Source organism: Coffea arabica, chromosome 6e, assembly GCF_036785885.1.
Source record: "Coffea arabica cultivar ET-39 chromosome 6e, Coffea Arabica ET-39 HiFi, whole genome shotgun sequence".
Classification (NCBI taxonomy): domain Eukaryota; kingdom Viridiplantae; phylum Streptophyta; class Magnoliopsida; order Gentianales; family Rubiaceae; genus Coffea; species Coffea arabica.
Genome location: NC_092321.1, coordinates 2889206 through 2910371, shown reverse-complemented (window position 1 = coordinate 2910371; position 21166 = coordinate 2889206). Strand labels below are relative to the sequence as shown.

Sequence of the window (21166 nt, the reverse complement as noted above, 5' to 3'; positions counted from 1 at the left end):
GGCGGAGACGAGTGTTTCATTTCTTCTCATCTTATTCTACTTTTTGGGACATAAAAGTAGGCCCAAGAGTAAAGGGCTGTAAAAGGTGTTCAAAGGCTTAAGAGTCAGAGCCCAAAAGCAAATATTGATTACAAAAACCCAAAAAGCTTCTTGCAAGAAGACCTACCCCATAACGCAATGCATGTACAAAGCCCAAAAGACAATTAACAAGGCAAACCAAAGAGGCCGAAGAAGTGACCCAGGATACAATAGTCCTTTCATGTTCCACCCGCAAAAACCCTAGACCTCCATATATCCTTTAACCCTAGACGCTAAAACCACAATCTCCGTCCCCCTCCCCCCATTGCTGTCACACTCTCTCTGTGTATCTTTTCAGCTCTTTCTTCCCTAACCAGCAGCAGCACCAGCTTCCGCCGTCGGATCCGAAATGCCGCCGAAGTTTGATCCGACCCAGGTGGTGGAAGTGTTCGTCCGGGTCACTGGCGGCGAAGTTGGAGCAGCGAGTTCCCTCGCTCCCAAAATCGGGCCACTCGGTCTCTCCCCAAAGAAAATTGGTGAAGACATCGCCAAAGAAACCGCCAAGGACTGGAAGGGCCTCCGCGTTACCGTTAAGCTCACCGTTCAGAACCGTCAGGCCAAGGTGGCGGTGGTCCCCTCCGCTGCCGCTCTGGTCATCAAGGCCCTGAAAGAGCCCGAGCGCGACCGCAAGAAGACCAAGAATATCAAGCACAGCGGCAACATCTCCCTCGATGACGTCATCGAGATCGCCAAGGTGATGAGGCCTAGGTCCATGGCTAAGGATTTGAGTGGAACTGTTAAGGAGATTCTTGGGACTTGTGTATCCGTCGGCTGCACGGTCGATGGGAAAGACCCAAAGGATCTGCAGCAGGAGATTACTGACGGCGATGTCGATATCCCGCAGGATTAAGAGTCATATTTAGTACTAGTAACAGACATAACTGTGCCTTTCTCTATTTATTTTGGAGTTTTGTGCCTGCTTTTGCTTTTCTTTCTCTTTTTTTTTTCCTTTACCTTTCTTTTTGGATAATGGGAAACTCAGATATCGGAGACTTTGTTAATTTTTCATAATTAAGTTTTGGATGGAGCTTTCAGGAATTGTTGTTATCGTTACGGATAATTGTTTCTACTTGTCATACTTTTAGTTATATATCAATCGACTACACTTTAGCTTCACATATGATGTTTAGATTGAATGATGATTCTGTGACATAGCATACATTTTAAGGAGTGTTGGGGAAGAATATATATGACCTAAATGCTGAAATTGGATTTAGTGGAATAGAACAATTTGGATAGGGACGTGCTGGAGTTTCTGGTAACATTTCTTTGCATTCGGGTTTGTTGAATATCTGGCTGCGTATGGCTATAGCTGCTGTGCTTTTGTTGCTGAAGTTTTGCATTGCAATTGCTTGGATAACTTTTTTGTTGTCGAGGTTCAAATCTTTATGTCAAGATGCTGCTGTCTATGTTTTTTAAGGGGCTTACTAGCCAAGAGGGTTAATTGACATTATTTTGGGAATAAACAGTTTTCAACGATTAGCATTGATTGAGAGTAGGATGATGACTTTAATTACGGGTGTGATCTGATAATTGCACAAGAAATGTTCTAGTGTTTGGATACAGAGAGACACTACTGCTGCTTTCTTGTGTTTAAATCTATTAATGCATGTGGTTCCAGCAAAACTTTCATTAGGAAAGGTGTCAATATCCATCTTTAGTGGTTTAGAAGTTATTGTTGTCTTGATATTTTGGATGTTGTCTTGATATTTTGGATCAACTGAAGCTTACTTCAGGTATCATGCAATTTTAGTTCCATGGTTTCAAACAACCTCTGTAGTGTGCTAATGAAGTTGACACTCTTTGAATTATACAAAAAAGTAGGCATATGAAATATTGAAGGGTGTTCTCTCTGTCTCTCTTCTTTGTCTAAGAGGGAGGGAGTTTCAACCCCGTTTTTGGTGCCCTGGTACAACCTTTTTTTTTTCAAATTGTTGAGGGGGCGAAGGTGTGGTTGGGGCCCTTGGGGGGGGGGGAGGATGGGGTTGAGCTCGCTCTGCCCCCTTTTTTAAAAAAATAAATAAATAAATTTTGGGTTCTAATCCCTTGCCATCTTTGGGGTTCAATTCTCCCTCCTTTTGGGTTTAAACTTAAAACAATCAGTGATGAAGCAATAGATCGTTGCCCAGTAATCACAAAAGATAGCCAGCCGGGTCCAAAATTTATACTATGACAACTGATGGTCATCAAGTAGTAGCAGTTTATATTGGCGGAATAATCAGCTTCGTATTGCCTTGGCCTATTTGAGGGCTGAAGCAGCAGCCAGCCACCAAAAATGTAAGGGAACATGCATCTTAAAGTGACGCGTAAACAAGAGTAACACGGACAGGTAAAAACCTCGAAAGGCGGGACTGTTTGGATTGAAGGAAAAGAAGGGTCCGAGAGGGAAAGGATATGAGTGGATGCAATGTGTAATGGAAAAGAAAAGTAATTACTGAAAGTTTTGTTTCGATTGAGGATGGTAAAGATAGTAGTGCTTATAAACTGGGAAGGAAGGAAAAAATGGTTTGTTAAAGAGAAATTAAAGTGTACCATTGAATTTTATTCATTTCTGACCACTTTTGAACGGAAATCAAATTTCAACAAAATTATTATAGACCATTTTTCTGCCTTTTCCTCCCTATCTTTTCTCTTCTTAAAAGTCAATGAAAACAGAAAAACTCGTCCGTCTCATTTCCTTTCCTTCCCATTCTCTCAATCCAAACGGTGCACTACCTCCCGAATCACCCCAGCTTCAGCCAATGCGCTGGGTTGGAAACTTCCCAACCAAACCATTGCCTATAAAAGTTACAGAGAGTGAAAGCCAACTTTTCTTAACATTAAAATACAGGGTCTGCGACGATCACATTGTTCACGTGCAGCGCATCCTCCTATATAACAGCTGTAGTAGTATTAGGGCGTCCGCATCCGGTTCAGACCAATCCTCCTCAAGAGCTCTCCACATCGTTTGCCGCCATAGCTATTGCCAAGATCACTACCACCACCACTACTAATTCTTCCCCTGCAACTCTCCGACTCTCTCTCTCTCTCTCACACACACACACACGAATGGCAAAAAAGATGGGCGTTAGCTGGGTTACCAAGACATGGATAGAAGTTGCTCCGCCTCCTGTCATTAACCCACGAAAACCTAAGCCTTGCAACTCACCTCAATTGGAGACCATCCTTGAAGAGATCAATGAGGAGGGGCACAACGCTTGCAATCATGTAATCACCGACATCCATGCTTTCAAGCTGTCAGAAGACAAGTGAAATGTTAAATTATTAATCTTGTAGAGGTCGAACATGTTGCAATTCAGAGATATAAGCATAACAGGTCTGATCTCACTCACGTTGTTTGTTTTGAGCACCGCACCCTCCAAAGCATGTTGATTACGATAATGTGCCCTGTGCACTCGCAATAGCACCTAATTGCAAGTAGTAGTAATAATATTGAAAAACAAAAGCATCTGTTGAAAGGGAAGATGCTTGACTTCTATGATTTCTAATTAATTCTGAGAACACCATTATGTAAAACTTGACAGGGCTTTGTTTTCTCTCTGCATATATTCCATCAGCCACGTTTCTCCAGAATCAATTTCACAGGGCGAAGGCCACTAGCTCTAAGCCAGAACAGTCGTACAAAGTATTAATTTATGCGTTTGGATTGCAGTATTATACGTTTTTCATAAACGCATTTTTCTTTTATGTGCATCAAATTATTACAATATATTTTATTACAAAAATTCTAAAAAATAGCGATTCAAATAGCAAATGCATTTTTCAATCTGCCGACAGTTTGTTATCAGTTGTTCTTCCATATTTTTCACACGTTGCGCGTTTATTTACTTATCCAACGAGTACTAGATATCTAGAATACTGTAGTGTTAGACCTCTCCCATTTGCCTATCTGCCGACAGTTTTTGTCATCTGCCAGAGATGCGTTGGCTGTTTTTTTTGGATGTTTTTTAAAAAATACTATACCAATGTATATGAAAATTTTTTACTATAAATATTTTTTGAAATATTTGATATATTGTATGGATGAGATGTTTTTTGAATTATTTTTATTTATATATTACTATAGCATTGTATTTGAAAAACTTATTTTTAAAAAAATAGCCAATCTAAATAGAGGCGCAGTCTTTCTCCAAATTCAAATCTGGCTTCGAAGAAGTACATGAAAAGAAAAAGGGAAAGCTATGAAGCAAATTACTGAGCGGAGTCTACAGCCTTGTTTGGCAATCAAGTTTTTTGTCAAGTTTGTCTGTTACAAGTTTTTAACAACTTTATCTATAGTAACCTCAAAAAAATTTTCAAAATATTCAAAAATTTATACACTTCAAAATTTTTTTATACAACTTATATATTAAGTTACAGTAAAGTTTTAGATAAACACCAAAAAAAACTCACTTGACAAACGGGACTGCATTTGCTAAAATCTTTGGCAACAGTCGAAGCAAATGGGGCATTGTGCCCGAACCAATTAATGGTACCTTGATAGGGAAGCGGGTTCACCAGTACTTGCATTCTTGGATTGAGGTCTCACCACCGCTTGCCATTTTAGCTCAGAAGGCCAGCAATTATTCTCCTGGGCAAGAGAAGAAGAATCTGAGGGCTAGGATGATGATGAGGATGATGATGCCTTTCTGCTGATGTTATGGCAATGAAATGTTGTGTACAGATTCCTGTTTTGAGTATTGTTAGTGGAATGGTTAAATACACGCCCCAGATCTTAATTTGTAATCCTCGTTAGCTCAAATGCCCAGAATGGAAAGGCGTTTCTGCCCAGAATACATTTCCATCCAGAAGGGAAAAAATTATATGGTTTCAAAATTTGGTAATAAGTCCGAATGGAATGTTAATTCAGTTTCTAATGTTCGGTATGATCAATATTGAGGTGTCAGATGGAATATACTAAATAAAAAATTGACTTTATTAACTTTGATTAGTTTATAGGACATAAGATGCCTTATTACATTTTATTTTATGTGTTGTACGATAGTAATTGTCTATTTACGTGAAATTTTAATATTTTTACTTTAAAAATAAATGAGAATTGAAATCAAAATTCTTCAATTGTTATACTTGATTCATTCTAAAGTGCAGATTTTAAATTAAAAGTTTACATTTACCAGCAATACAGTAAGCATGTATGTTTGGGTTTATGTGTCAAGCTCGATTTGATATCGGTTAATTTTAGGGCCATCTGCCTGTGTCAACTGTAACCATCCAAGGATTATACAAAATTCATAGCCTTTAGACCATGAGATACAGTGTGACATTCCTAGTAATTGCTGATATATTTTTTAAGTGTAATATTTTAAAAAAGATTTCTTGTCAACGAAAATTTATATGCTTGTTGATCTCCTTTTTTTATTATTATCCTATATGATTATTAAAGAACATTCCTTTAGTTTTTTTTTTTTAAATTTTAATTCTTGATTAAAAAAATACGTAGAAAAAGTAGCAATTTTCTAAACTGCGATTGCCAAGCCTGATGCTCAAAGCAATGTATAGCGCAACTGAACTCGAGTCAAGAGGTAAATATATAATATTTGCTGAATCTATATGATACGAGCTAAACTTCAGAAGAATAATTTACGACCAAAGATGTTGGAACCATAAACGCCTACTTATTATTGCTATCAGCCCGTAAAAAGCTAATTAAGTTGTTCCACTTTTGTTACTAGTATCTGCATTGGCACTTCGTAGCCAAATAGAGAAGGAAGTGAGTGTGGGGTTGGCACCGAAAAGCTCACAAATTCCTTCCCCACCTATGATTGTGTCCCACGTCGGTTCGGGGAGGGATTTGGGTTGGGTAGTTAAATCCCTGTGGTATCTTCAAGAGTTGTTAGCTTTTGGAAGTTAATCTGGAATTAGGGTTAATTATTTCAACAAAAGTCATTACTGGAGTTGAAACCTATGATTGTGTGCGGCACCCTGATTTTTTTTATTATACAAAAATTTTAATAATTTTATCTTCACTAACTTCCTAAAACCTCATAAATTTTTTAAAATACACACTCCAATTTACTAAACAACACGTACCCATTTCTCTCTTCCATTACCACCCTCACATTTTAACCCACTATCATCACTGTTGCCCCCACCCTTCTTCCCCCGCCCCCCTTTTCCCACTGTCCGATCCTTCCTCCTCGTACCTCCCTCCCTCCCTCTCCATGCCAGGGAGAGAGGGGAAAGATCACGTGACCTCTAGTTATAGTGGAGAGGGAGGAAAAGGGGGCAGGATGAGGGAGAAAAGGATGGCATGAGAAGGGAATAATAAGGAAGATGGAGAAGAGAAGAGAAGGGTGAGGTGATGGCAGGGGAAGTGGCAATAGTGGGAAGGGGGAGGAGAAACAACAGCGGTGATGTGGTGAGGAAGGAGAAGAGGGAAAAGAAAGAAAAAGAGATAAGTTTTTCAATTTCTGTTTGGATTCACTAATTTTTTAAATATTATTAAAATTTTTAAAAAATACTTTAAAAGGTACTTTAAAATTTTTTTAATATTTAAAAAATATCTCAAAATATATTGTAAATACTCTTCGACTCTTAAATATCTCAAAATATTTTAAAATATACTATAAAAACTCTATTACAATAAAATTTTTCAAAAATACTACCAAAAACAGCTAATCCAAACGCATCAAGTTTTCAATATTTACAAACCTTCAAATGCACAAATTTTACAATAAACTATATTAAAGTTTCATATAAACATCCAAAAATCATAACATCCAAACGAATTTATTAGTAACAACACTTATGAAATAAATATCACAAAAGTAGCATTGACGGACTCCTAAGGGCACCACCACACCAAATTATATCGTAAGAAGCCACTTCTTTGAGCTTCTTCTTACTTTCCCAAGTGGAAAATACACGTTAATGTCAGTACGTGGATGTACCTTGATTCATATGGTGTCAGCAGAAAGGTCCAAAACTAGAAGGGTCGACCATGATTTCATCTGGGTGGTATTTGATTATAGGGATAATATCAGAAACCTCCCCTGAGGTTTCTTCAAATATCACTTAGCTCCCCTCACATATGAGAAATCTCTCTTACCACCCTTTGAATTGACATTTTCTTAACAATGTCAGCCCCTGGTGTCTAAAGTAACATTAGAATATTGGTTTTGGAGGAGGGAGAGTATTTTAATTCCCTTCATACCCTTAGTTTGACTGAATCCTGTGATTAAGAAAGTTGCAGTGGGTGGAATGTGAATTGGAGAAAAATTTTGTGGTATGAGCACTGTTGCATGCCGTTGGACATGCAACGGCTAATTTGACATTGCTTCCAGTGGTATTAAAAGGTGACGGAACCGCATGAAGTAGCTGCAAAACTTAAAGAGGAAAGCAAGCAAAGAAATGGCTAGTTCATCCTTCCAAGGTCAGTCATACAATTCACCTTCATCACTAAGCATGAAGAACCGGTATTGCAAATGCAACCGGAAGGCTACATTACGAATCTCAGAGAGTGAAAGAAATCCGGATAAGCTATATTTTAGTTGTTCAAAGTGCAACTACTTCCAGTGGTATGAAGGAAATGAAGGTGAAGAGTTGCAGAGGCAAAGAAATGAAGTTGAAGAAGTGCAGCGTACAAGAAATGGTGCTGATTCTGCAGTGCTTCCATTGAGGAAAGCAAATCAGGAATGTAACTTTGTGCCTCAACAGAATGCATGCATCACTTTCTTGTTCATCATCAATCTTGTACTCTTAGCAATTTATCTTTTCATTCAAATTGTTAAAGCAATCACAGTTTCTTGTTCCAGTAATAGTAGATGTGTTCCAAGCTGTTTGGCCCTTACTGGCCATGCATGAAAGAACCAGAAGGCATGTGTAACTTGGAGATGGTGTTAAGCTATGTGAAAAAGAGTTGAAGGAATGTTTTACTTCATACGTATGCCCCCATATTTGTTGCCTATCAGTGTTATACCAAAGTTAAGCTAGACAGAAAATGCATTAAGCTATCAGGTGTAGTTCCTTAGGTATAACAATACTTTACTGCTAAGTTCATTCCAATTATAACAATAAGGCTTCATACATAATGGTAAGGAATCCGAGACATAGAGTTAAAAAAAAGCACAGCATACACGTTGGAGTTAGCAAATTCCATACACAATGGAATAAGTCATCATGTTCCAAGATCTGTGGATAGCAGCAGAGCATATTTGGCAAGAGTAAATTGAAATTCCACCATATTGCACCAAAACATATGTCTAAGATTTTGTTCACTGGGACTGGGAATACATATAAGTACTTGGCATACGGTACAAATAATACTTAGCAAAAGTATATAGCAATCCACGAGAATTGAAAACATCATCTAAAAACATCATTCTAGATGATGAGGATTGCTACATATATAACTGTACCAGATCAGTCTCCCAAAGCAAAACTCATATTACTAGTACTAATTAAAACCACATACTGATGCTGCTATTGTCATTGTGAGTTCCAGTGGTAGTTGCAGAAGTGGATATTGAAGAGGCAGTGACTGTTGGAGCTGTTGCAGATGCAGTGACTGCTGGAGTTTGATGTGGATTAAGAGCTGCATTTCGTCTGGCTCTCTTATTATTGTTAGCAACAGTAGTTCCAACCCATGCATTTGGCCCTCCTCTCTGAAGCCATGCAACAAATTCTATTAAACTAATGGCCTTGACAGTTAAAATAGTTAGCAATAGGTAATGAAACTAATTTCTGATTAGCATTACCTTTCTGGTATTAGTACTAGTGCTAGCAGAATGAGTAAGTTGAACATTAGCTCCAGTAGTTTGATTTTGAGTGCTTCCATTACTGCCTTGACTTGACACAATCACTGGCACATTTCCTTGTGCATGTTCCTGACAAATCATGACAAAAAGCTAAGCTCATTTGCAATCCCAAATACACATAAAGATACTGTAAATATACAACTGCTACAATTACCCATAGAACAGATCCTGCTAATCCAGTATTGGCAATGCCTCTTCCTGGTCTTCCTCTTCGTTCTGCTACCTGATTTGCAGAGGTACTGCTGCCTCTTTTTTCAGCAACAGGAGCTCCTTGACAAGTTCTCCTATTATGTCCAAATGCACCACACTTAGAGCACCTAAAACTGATTGATCTCTTGTGTTGAGATGCAGGAGCTCCTTCATCAGGTGCTCTTCTTCTATTTCTTCTTGGTCTACCAGCTCTTCTTCTAAGTGGTGGTGGCAAAACTACTGCTGGTGTCACATCTTCCATAGGAGGCCACCTATTCATATGTGGAATTGGGTTGATCATGAATGCATATGTTTTCAAATACTGATCTCTTGAAAAAGCTGCATCACAATAACTTTCCAGTTTCTCCCTTCTGTAAATAGCTCCTAGTGCTGCATGTTTGCAAGGAATGCCAGTCAACTGGAAAGCCCCGCATTCACATGTCCTCTCATGCAGCTTGACTATATAGGACTTATCCACATCTGCTACTTCAAATGTGTTCTCACTTGCCATTGTCAATGAACACTTTCTTGATTCAGATGCAATATCCTTCAGCTTACCAGTAACATGTGGAGTAAGTCTAGATGTCCATGTGCAGCCTTTTTGATACCTCTTATGTAGTTTCTTCATGAATTTTTGCCTCAGTCCATCAGCCAGAGCAAGTATATTCTTTCCTCTCAGTTCACCAACCCATGCATTAAAAGATTCTGTGAAATTGTTGGTGACATGATCACACTTAATTTCAACAGAAAATGCATGCCTTGCCCAATTACACTTAGGAATGTTTGCTAAGTATCTCCAAGCATCTATGTTAATATTCTTTATTTTTTCCATAGCCTCATTGTGTCCTATCAGATCATAGCTTTTAGCTGCTTGCCAAAAAAATCTTCTTAGAAGCAATCCTGGAAATTTCACTTTGAAGTTGCTATAGATGTGCCAATCACAATATCGTGCAGCAGCTTGTGGCACTTGTTCCTCGTATGCAAGGTTTAGTCCCTAAACAGAGAATGGACAGAAACAAATTCCTGTTCTGTTACTTGACAGCCATGCAAAACAACAATGGAAGAAATCTTATACATAAAACATAGAACCAGGAAACATACCTTCTGCCTATCACTCATGAAGGTGAGTGGAATATTGTTTGGAAAAGGTCCAAAGAAATCCTGAAAATAGTAAAAAAACCAACTCCAAGCTTCCTTGTTTTCACACTCAACAACAGCAAAAGCTAATGGAAACAAACTGTTGTTCCCATCAAGAGCAACAGCAGTCAACAGAATGCCCCCAAATGCACCTTTCAAATGGCAGCCATCAAATCCAATAAATGGCCTGCAACCTGCTAGGAAACCATCTCTTTGTGCCTTGAAACTTATGAACAATCTCAGAAATTTAGGCTCCATAAGAAGGTTTGGCCTATCGTAGTGAATTTTCATGATGCTTCCCGGGTTATTAATCCTCAAAAGTTCAGCATATTTTGGTAACCTTCCATAGGCTTCACTGTGTGAGCCTTCTATTTGTTCCAAGGCTTTCTTTTTTGCCCTGTAAATTTGCATTCTACTTGGCAAGACTCCATGCTTCTGCATTTCAGCCTTTACTCCCTTGCTTGTCATCTCTGGGTGATCTCTCATAACAGAAATTAATTTTTTTGCAATCCAATCTGATGTTGCTTCTGAGTTTTTCCTATCCATCACACACGTATGCTCAGGTGTATATGTCTTAACCATGAATGTGGTTGTATCAGCAACTGGGGATGCATGAATCCTCCAATTACAACCCTCAGCTCCACACTTAGCAGTGCATCTGCTCTTTTCATTTTTCAACCTCACCAATGGAAATCCTTTTTGAATAGCATAGTCTTTTAACACTGCTCTAAATGCATCCACATTAGTAAATAGCATTCCTTTCTCAAACTCAATGTCCTCTCTTGGATTGTAAGTCCACATTTTTGACAGCATGATTGCTCTCAAAGGATCTGATTCTTGGTCAGATTCTGAATCAGGCCCAACTTGTGCATCCTCAATCTCCTCATAATCAGACAAGTCATTTTCCTCCTTGTCACTGGAAGAAATTAAGGCCCTATCTTCAGCTATGACATCTTCTAAGTCACTATCCATGTCATCTTTCCAAGAGTCATCAGAACTAGAAGCATAAATCTCATCATCACCCTCACTGTCAACTACAAGAATAGGAGCTTTTTCGATTCCTTTGTCTTTCTGTGCATCCTGAAGTTGGTTATTCCTATTGTCTACCATATTCTCCTCTGTAGTAGGAATAATATCCAGGTGCAGCAAGTACAAGTTTATAACAAGATCTTGCTCATGAAGTTTGAACATATCAGATACTGATTTGTCACTACTGATGTCCATAAAGCTTGTTGTTCTAGGAATCGCACATTTCATATGCACAAGCATGTTCAAATTTCCAGGCAAATCATTCATTGCCTTATCAGTAACATCACCGAGAAGGTCAATATATTGGTAGTTCTTTGGATCGACATTTGGAATTCTGACAGTGTTTCCCATGTAATGAACTACAATATCATGTGCAATAATTCTTCCCATCCTACATATCAGTGTGTTCCCAAGAAAAGTCTCAATCAGTTGCTATATGGATCACATACTCAGACGGCTATAACACATGCATGCTTATTCAAAGTCAAACTCAGGTTGCAAAACAGAACCTTCATTGCAGCTTTCATGAACATCATCACTCTCACCAGCTTTTCATTTAAATTTTCACTTTTGTCTACTAACCAACAGTATACACTACACTTAGAGCTTGTCATATGTATTGCAACTTTAATCTACAAAGCTAAGCTCTTCTTATGTATTACAGCTTCAAAAAACTCAATATTCATCAACTTTTTTGTTCATCAACTTTATAAAGGTCAGGCATACATCATCAAATCACACATTTTTTATAACATCCAACATCAATAATACTTAATAAAACAAGAGCATACAAAGGGTCTGGTTGGATTATAAACTCAGTCATCAAGTCCAACAAAACAGAAAAATATAAGGAAAACAGAGATATTATAGGCAAATCAAACAGAAAGCTTAATGACACCTGCATTTTGTCCAATTACATGTTGATCATATCAACCAGCAATGGAAGATTTTTACCTGTTTTGCAGCTTAGTTTTGACAATCACACTTTCGGTCCAACCGAACGCATGCAATTCATTCAAGTGCCATATTTCTCCTCCTCTGCAATATCCAGCAAGAGATTTCCAGAAACATAGCTTCAATTGGTTCTCCAAGCTACAAATAACAATCACAGTTATAAGTAGTATTTCATTCCTTGGCATTTCCCGGGCACTTAGATGTCTTATCAGAGCAAAATGGCGCCATGATACACGTACGGAACTCAACTTCTAGGCGGCAATGGTTTCCCGCTCCTTATACAGTTGCATGCTTAGTGATATTGTCATTTTTTCTCCTTTTATAAGCTGAATAAGACCACAGCAGAAACAAGGGTATTATTGGCAACTGATGAATTTTCATAGTGACTTCTGACCCTACCATCACTTGAGGGGTGGTAGGAGAGATTTCCAAAATGTGGAGGGAGCTTAGTGATATTTGAAGAAACCTCAGGGGAGGTTTCTGATATTATCCCATAAAATAGAGAGAATAAAATAGCTTTACTATAATAGTTTTCAGCTATATAGCGCGATCGACAAAATGATAATAGTATGTAATTCAGTCGAGTCAAACTTGAATAGTACACTATTCGAATTTGATTCAAAATAAAAAACTTGAACTTGAAATTAGGTTTGGGCTCGTTGCACTCTTGAAAGTCTAGCTCGAGTTTGAGTTCGATTTTATTTTGCATTACTTGAGTTTGAGTTCGAACTCGTTCTTATCAAGCCTAATCGAGTTTACTTCGAGTTCAGTCGAGCTTAATCGAGTTTAATCAAACTTAAAAAATATAAAATTATATTCTATATATTTTTAAATAAAGGAAAAAATAGACAGTTCATACTAATAAAAAAAAGTAAAACATAAACATGTATACATGTCAAGTTCAATTAAGTTTGATGAGATTTCGAGTTTTATATATTAAACTCAAATTTAACTCGTCAAGTAGTTTTAACTGTTCGAATTTGAATTTGAATTCGGTCAATACGAGTTCAAATTCAAATTTTGACCGAGTAAACTCGCGAGTTATTCGATTAAACTCAACTTGTTTGCACCTCTCAAACCGCATAAGCAAATCTATCATAAAACCTTCTACATGATCAAAAACAACGTGAAGATGACCATTTGATCACCGTCTGACTTCAAATACCAGTACAAAATACTAGGACCAGTAGATTAAGTTTCAGTTATATTGCACCATATTTGCATTAATACAATAACAATGGATATTGAAATAATAACACTTAAAAACACAAAAGCAAACTCTCTATTACTCATTTTCAAATGTCCCGTGACTAATCTCTCATCTATCTAAATCTTAATTGCAAAACACACACACACACACACATATATGTCAAAGGTCAGTATTCTACACATATATGTACTTCTACATTAAAAGGACAAGAAACGGGACGAAGCCATTAAAAACTTAAAAGAGACTAATCACAAGTGCACCGATAAATAACAGGAAATACACAGAATAGTACTGAGGTTAGGTCCCGGTGGTCACGTAGTCTAAAAAAAACATTATTGAGTGTGATGGGGGCGGCAAAAGCTTTTCGTTTAATTATTGACCCGATCACTGATCTGAGTCCCCATAAATACCCCTGCCATCTCCCAGACTCTTGTCATCAGTCATCCCAAGTCGTGTCTTGCGATACTACAATATTCTAGCTTCTCCAACAATCCAATTCGTGCACATACTTGTTTGTAGCAGCTGGTATTAGCAAAAGAGATCATCTAGGTGGGTGCAGCAAAGATGGCGAAGGATATTGAGGTTGGGGGCAGTACTCATGAACATTACGGGGCCAAGGACTACCAAGACCCGCCTCCAGCACCCCTTGTTGACCCCGAAGAACTCACCCAATGGTCCTTCTACAGAGCCATCATCGCTGAATTCATCGCCACCCTCTTGTTCCTCTACATCACGGTTTTAACGGTGATTGGTTATAAAAGCCAATCTGACACCAAGGCCAACGGAGATATATGTGGGGGTGTTGGCATCCTGGGTATTGCCTGGGCCTTCGGGGGCATGATCTTCATCCTTGTTTACTGCACCGCTGGCATTTCTGGTGCGTAGCTGAACAAAGAATATAGACTACCTTCTTCTCTAATCTTATGGATATTCTACCATCCTCTTTATTTTCCTTTTTAAGTTGCAGAATTGCTATCACTAATTCCACACAAAAGTCAGTAGTGTAATCATTTTAAAGTAGCACTTGTACTGATATGATGGCCAAACTCGTGACTTTACTACAGGAGGGCACATTAATCCTGCAGTGACATTTGGGCTATTCTTGGGTAGGAAGGTGTCCCTGGTCAGAGCAGTCTTGTACATGGTGGCTCAGTGCCTGGGGGCCATCTGTGGCTGTGGGCTGGTTAAGGCTTTCCAAAGGGCTTACTACGTAAGGTACGGCGGTGGTGCCAATGGGCTATCCGACGGCTACAGCACTGGCACCGGATTGGCAGCTGAAATCATTGGTACATTTGTCCTGGTTTACACTGTTTTCTCCGCCACTGACCCCAAGAGAAATGCACGAGACTCTCACGTTCCTGTGAGTGGTACTCTCTATTAAATTTCAATCTTCACCCAGAAAAGAGAAGGGGGAAATTTTTTTATTTTTTTTTATTTTTTAAAAAAAGAAAGAAGTTTTGCTCATTTTTTGATGAAGTAAGAGTATCTAACTGATCGTAATGTGCTACGTATTTTGATGAAAAGGTACTGGCACCACTCCCAATTGGATTTGCAGTATTCATGGTTCACTTGGCTACCATCCCGGTAACTGGCACTGGTATTAACCCAGCAAGAAGCTTTGGAGCTGCCGTCATATACGGAAAGGCATGGGACGATCATGTACGTGCAACTTTCGCATTCTGCATCCTAATCTTTAATGGTTCATAGCTACGGACGGGAAAAGCAATATCACAGATTTATAGTTAGCTTTGACAAATTTTTTTTTTTGGGTTTTGTTTTTAATTGCAGTGGATCTTCTGGGTTGGACCATTCATTGGTGCTGCAATTGCTGCATTATACCACCAGTACCTTCTAAGAGCAGGAGCAGTGAAAGCTCTGGGCTCATTCAAGAGCAGCACTCCCTATTAATTAATTAAGCACCGCAACTCTTGTCTGTATGCTGCATCAGCATGCAACGGAACGGAAGACTGCCCACTCTGGGCCTGGGAGGCAAAATCAAGCAGTCCTTCCATTAATAAGTTGTGTATAATGAGTTGCCTGCTTTTCTATCTCGGCAGTGGGCACTAGTTTTATTTGTGCCTAAAGTCATCCTTGTACCGGGCCGGGCTTCTCTCTCTCTCTCTTTGTTTTTTTTAGCCTTTACCTTTCAGTGTAGTCATCAAAAATAATAATAAATCCGCTAGCGAAGTTATGTTTGTCTGAAATAATCTGTCATGTTCCCTTTTTTCTTTTTCTTTTTTTTACAATCCTCCCACCTTTTCCACTCTAAAGATCACACTCGAGATTCGAATTCTAAATTAATAATGGAAGGAATGAGCCACGGGACAACCTTTCCACCCCTTTAGGTACAAGTTCGAATTCTAAATTGGACGGGAGAAAGAACAAGCTCTCTCCTAACTACTGGATTAATTACTGGATCAACTCTAAAATTTATTATATTCCTTTTGTTGTTATTTAGGATTAATATCTTTTTTTTTGTTTTTGGTCCTTTTGACGTTCTCAAGGTTTTTCTTTTTCTAAATTTTTGTGTCAAATTTGTTAGCTTTTTCTCTTGGGACTTTTGAAGTTTCTGCTATAAGGCGCATCTCGATTAATCCCTTTTGGTATTCCCTCGTGGGATGAAATTAGTTGCTTCTTGCTTAACTGGCTTTGTTTGGATCTCCTGTTTTTAGAGTGTTTTTCAAATACGATAAAAGTTACAACAAAGTACTCTAAAAGATAATCTAAAAATTAGTTTAAATTTTTTTAAAATTTTACCAAATATCTCATAATAAAGTGCCAATAAAAAATATTTCAAAATATTTTCTAAAAATATTTCAAAATATACTCTAAAAACTCTGCTACAACAAAGTTTTTCAAAAACACCCCAAAAATAGCTAATCCAAACGGAAAGATTGTTGGCAAAAGAATAGAAAATTTCTTTATTCAGCCCCGCTCCACTCAAGGGAGATTTTAACGTCAGTAGCAGTTTTAGTTGAGCTGGGCTTTGAGGATGGAATATGTCTAAATCACACCATAAAAAGCCACCAACTAGAATCAGCCCAACAAATGTGCGCATGTATCACAATATGTTAAATGAAGCCCAACTTTTTGATTTCATGAGATGACTCTTATTAGGCTATCTTTGGGGGTCCACTCTGATACGGAATACAGAAAAGACAGCCCAAAGTCGAGAAAACGACAACACTGGCAGTAGCAGTAGTAAGTAGCGAGCCGAAACGGAACAGAACAGAGCGATTGTGACAATACAGTGCGGTGCCGGTAGAAAGTAAGAGACGTTCCACTACTATCTCCTCCCCGATTCTCAGATTCTACCGAATTTATCTTCAATTTTAGATCAAAATAATCCATCACCGATCACCACCAGGTACTACATCCCATTCGTCCCCGTTGTTATTTACATCGGCATACGCTTTAGCCCCTCTCCCCTTCCTACTGTTACTGATGGTTTCATGGTTTGTTTGCTTCATTTTAAACTCTTTTCGCATTATCGCGTCGTCTTTTGTCATAACTGCCTTCGTTGGCCCCATTGCTGCACCCACCGGGCCCCGGGGTCCTTGACGAATACAGATTAATTTTACTAGTTGTCCTCGTTTGATGTTGGACATATGGGCTTACGTAGACTTCCTTAAGCCCTTCTAATTTACCTTTTGATTCGTCGTGGTGGAAAAGTTTTTGGTGCCACAGAATAGGCATCATTGTCTTGAATTTATAATTTCTTTATTGAGTAATTACTGTTATGCGGTTCTTCGGTTTACTTAATGCCGCCCTTGGAGTTACTATGCTGTTGGTGGAGGATTGATTGCTACTAGTGTCTTTTTTTTAAAAAAAAATTTTTGGGGTTAGTTTAGTTGATACTAGTCTGAAACAATGCAAATTACGAGACTGCGGAAGGGGGCCTGGGGACAGGTGGGATTGGACCTTTGTTCTAAGATGAGGAACAAATACCTCTAGGCCCTAACCAAGATATGTTGATAAGTACAGCAGTTCTATTTTATTGTGAATTATTGGGGTGATATTAATCGCTTCAGGCGCTTGAGGAATTGGATTGTGGCTTTTCCAAAATGGGCTGATTAGCCGTTGAAATTTCAATGTGTTCGTGGATAGTCCCTTGTCCTTGATTCAATTCTGATTAAGGGAGGCTTTTTGGTGACGAGAACTCTTCAGGAGTGGAGGGTTTGAATTGTTCTCTGTGGTGCCCATTTCTTACGTTTTCCTCCTCATAAACATCACCAAGATATTTCTTTAGTTATTTAATTCAAAGCCACCATTTTATGATTGTACGGTTCCAGTATCTGCTTTGCTTCTACGTTTTCTCTTGAGCAACTTGCTATTGTCGACTTTCAAACTTCTTCCTCGTTGCCTTTGTTGTCATCTCTTATACTGCTTTTACAGCATGCACAATGGACGCAGCCAACAGGCGCCAAATTGTTGTTCGATTACTTCTGGCTGCAGAACATGAAGCTCAGCAAATTGTGAATGCTGCCAAAACTGGTAAACCCTCTTTCACTTTGTGCTTGTGTTTTTAAGTGTGATCTGAATTTGCAGCAGATGCATGATTTTGATGCCGTATGTCCTCCATAAAAATCTAGTGCTAGTCTTCCCAGACTGTCTGTGCTTATGACTTGAATGTGAATGATTCATAGGATCATTGAAGAGGGAGAGATTGACTGTTTTGTCCCTCTGATGAATAGATAACGGATAGCTTTTGATGTTTGGATTCTGCAAACTCCTTTTGATAATCATTAATTACACGAGTATGCATGTCTTCCCTGGCTTGAATGCATCTTCATTCTAAGCCATACTGATTGCGGTATCTTTTTTGAGCTGAAAATGTTGCTTAACTATGATAATGTAAGAAGGAAATATTAGTTGCAGAGTGTTGGAGTTTATAAAATGAATTTGATTACAGTAGCAAATACAATTGCCTCATGCCTAGTATGCAAATTATTGTTTCAAGACTGTACTGATAACCTCATGGAGGTCGTTGACGATCGAGGATTCTCTAAATGAAGGTTGAAATAAGCACCCCCAGCTTATGGCATTATTACTCTTAATATAGAGCTAGAAAATCTTAACTAACACAAAAATATGTAATATATTTAGCTTGTAAAATTGGTGCAGATCCTTGGTGAAAATTTCATGATGTCGAAATTAGGACCTAGTTCTCTTTTTTGGGTTCCGTGAAAACTCGTGTCCTTTATTCCAGAGAGAGTACGCAAACTTACACAAGCCAAGGAAGAGGCTGAAAAGGAGGTAGCTGGACATCATAGAGAAATGGAGCTCGAGTTCCGAAAGAACGAGGCAGAGGTAGCTACCGTACTAAATCTTAGTTTTGGGAGTCATGTTGGAATGCAACAATTACCTAATTTCCAAAGTTTGACATACCAGGACAGAGCCAGAATTTGTTAAAACTTATTAACAGTTTAACCTTTATTTTCCAAGAGAAAGTCCGATTTGCTCTAACATATATACTTCAGATCTGAGGAGGTGCTTTTTGTAAAGACAAAGTAACCCAGAGAGTGTTTTGTGCACATTTGTTTTTAAATTATTAGTCTTAGACAATATTATTAGGTTTGGGGGCTATATCTCATACCGTAGTTTCAGTTTTGAGTATTTTTCCATGGTAATCAATGCCATTTTAGGAGAACCCATGTGATATTTTACTTTAGACAGCCTTGAGCTGCAAGAACTTTTGCCACTTATCACCTATCTCTTCTCTTGTTACTGACATAATTGTCCAATGTTTTGTTTCTATGCTTAGAATTCCGGAGAATTGAGAGCCATCATGAAGCGCCTCGAACAAGAAACAGAAGGAAAGATCAATCACCTGCAAATGGAGGCTGCGAGTGTGCGCAATGGAATTGTCTCCATGCTTTTTAAGCATGCCACAACTGTTATAACTTAAAAGACTTTAAGCTGCTCTATAGACTTATGTTGATATGTAGAACTACAAACCAAGAACTTTTTATATGTTATTACGAATTTTCCAACTTGTGATCTGTGTGCTCCTTTGACTTAATGACTGCTTTCTAACTCCTCCAAAAAAGAAAATGGAAGAGGAGATATGTTTTTGTACAAATGTTTATGCTCATTTTTCACCTTGCAAGGAGGTTGAATCATTTGTTTCGCACTAAATTAACTTATCTTGCCTGCTGATGAAATGCATTCAAAATTGCTGAATAGTATTCTGTTTGAAGAAATTATGCAGATAATAGCATGAATAGTTGAGTTATATATATTGGACTTCACCGGCACGTGAAGGAGCTCAATGCGAAGTTGTGATTCGTTCCTAACCATCCCATCCCATTCCCCCCTAACAAAACCCAAAAAAATAGAAAAACTGTTCGTTGATGTACTAGGGGTCCTGTTCTGTCTAATTTTTAAACCAAGCAGATAACTGAAGTGACCTTCATCGATTTGCAGTACAATGGCAATGGCAATGGCAATGGCCCTCAACAACATTTGACTTATTATTATTGTTATTCACTCTTTCTGGTACAATATTGCAGGGAGTGCCACACGGCTTTTATTTTGGGACTTTCATTTTTGCACTTGAGATGAGATAACCTGTGATTTCTTGAAGGAGGACATTTGACACATTGTAGGCTGTCTAAGTGGTGGCTGTCTTACTGATGCTTCCCAACCAGTCTGCAATAATTGTACCACAAAATTGAGCAGAGGACATTGTCTTCAGTATCACCAATCTTCACTTCACCAGATCCGCACTTCCGCTGTATTGCTTTGCTGTTGTTGTGTTTAGACACTAAACCCCGCAGTATAAGGAAGCTGCTCTCTCTGCAGGCATGTAACCGTAGCATCCGTAACCCCAGGAAGAATGTAAATGCGGGGTACGGAAGAGATCTGATTTTACTCCGATTAGATCTCTCAGCCTGAATTCTTAATGGCTTTAAAATCGGGTTAACCGATCAAGTTGATTCCACTCCAAAGCCAATAAAATATTCTGCCAATGGATCTCACTATCTCGGTTACTTGGATGGTTGCTCCTTGACAGATGTAAAAAAAAAAAAAAAAAGGGTTCTTTTCCATCTTCCAACGATGACAGCCTTTAAAACAGCATCTTCACTGATTACTTGTTCCTGTTTGTCTTCTCCTGCCTACTCTGCTCTTAAAAGGACAGGAGACTGCTTTGAGAATGGTTCAGTTTGCAAAGGAAATACTACCATCGGATGATCATCTAACAAAAGTTGGGGTTTTTCTTTTTGTATAAACAAGAGGCACGACTGTAACCAGTTGCGAATGCATGTCCGCGGCGATGGAGGGTTGTAGTATCAAATGTCCAAAAATCCACACAGCAAATCTCATGTTCCTTCTCTTTATGGACAGGTCACATGCAAAGATGAGTGACGTTGAGAGCAAGTGGGACAAATTGTCCTGATTATGATATACTACTCCATATCCAATACCCGTTACCAGTGCCACTATTGTTTTTTTTTTTTTTTTTTTGCCGGCCAGCTACAAACAAATTGAAATATAAAGTGCATTCATGGGGTACGAGAAATTTGGCAGATATAAATGTGATTTTGAACGACCGAGCAGAAAAATACTGAGTGCATGGTATGAATTAATGGATAGATGCTGGAGTAGAAGACCGTGCAGAGCATATTTGTCAAAGGGCAGATATTAAAGGGACGTTTCGGGGAACAACATCATGATGAGGCCGACGGGGAAAGAGAGAATTTTTTTTAGCACAGGGCTCAAATTAAAGATTCCAATATCCATATACATTGAACGAACCTTGATTCGGTGGCTCCCAAGATTTGAAGTCCCCACACCCATATTTGGACCGCTA

The 21166-nt window shown here is 38.6% G+C and overlaps 3 protein-coding genes across 3 annotated transcripts; all 3 read left to right on the top strand.

Moving 5' to 3' along the window:
- Positions 1–245: 245 nt before the first annotated feature.
- On the top strand, positions 246–1116 carry LOC113697249 (large ribosomal subunit protein uL11). Its single transcript, XM_027216790.2, has one exon. It carries the CDS (start codon positions 428–430, stop codon positions 926–928), a length of 501 nt encoding a protein of 166 aa, XP_027072591.1. The 5' UTR covers positions 246–427; the 3' UTR covers positions 929–1116.
- Positions 1117–13775: 12659 nt separating this feature from the next.
- On the top strand, positions 13776–15560 carry LOC113696040 (aquaporin PIP2-2). Its single transcript, XM_027215353.2, has 4 exons — positions 13776–14230; positions 14418–14713; positions 14878–15012; positions 15142–15560. The coding sequence occupies exons 1-4, from the start codon at positions 13918–13920 to the stop codon at positions 15259–15261; spliced, it is 864 nt and encodes a 287-aa protein (XP_027071154.2). The 5' UTR covers positions 13776–13917; the 3' UTR covers positions 15262–15560.
- A 940-nt stretch (positions 15561–16500) lies between these two features.
- LOC140009294 (V-type proton ATPase subunit G1-like) lies at positions 16501–19348 on the top strand. Its single transcript, XM_072054425.1, has 4 exons — positions 16501–16720; positions 17749–17847; positions 18563–18663; positions 19118–19348. Exons 2-4 carry the CDS (start codon positions 17757–17759, stop codon positions 19259–19261), a joined length of 336 nt encoding a protein of 111 aa, XP_071910526.1. The 5' UTR covers positions 16501–16720; positions 17749–17756; the 3' UTR covers positions 19262–19348.
- Positions 19349–21166: the final 1818 nt, after the last annotated feature.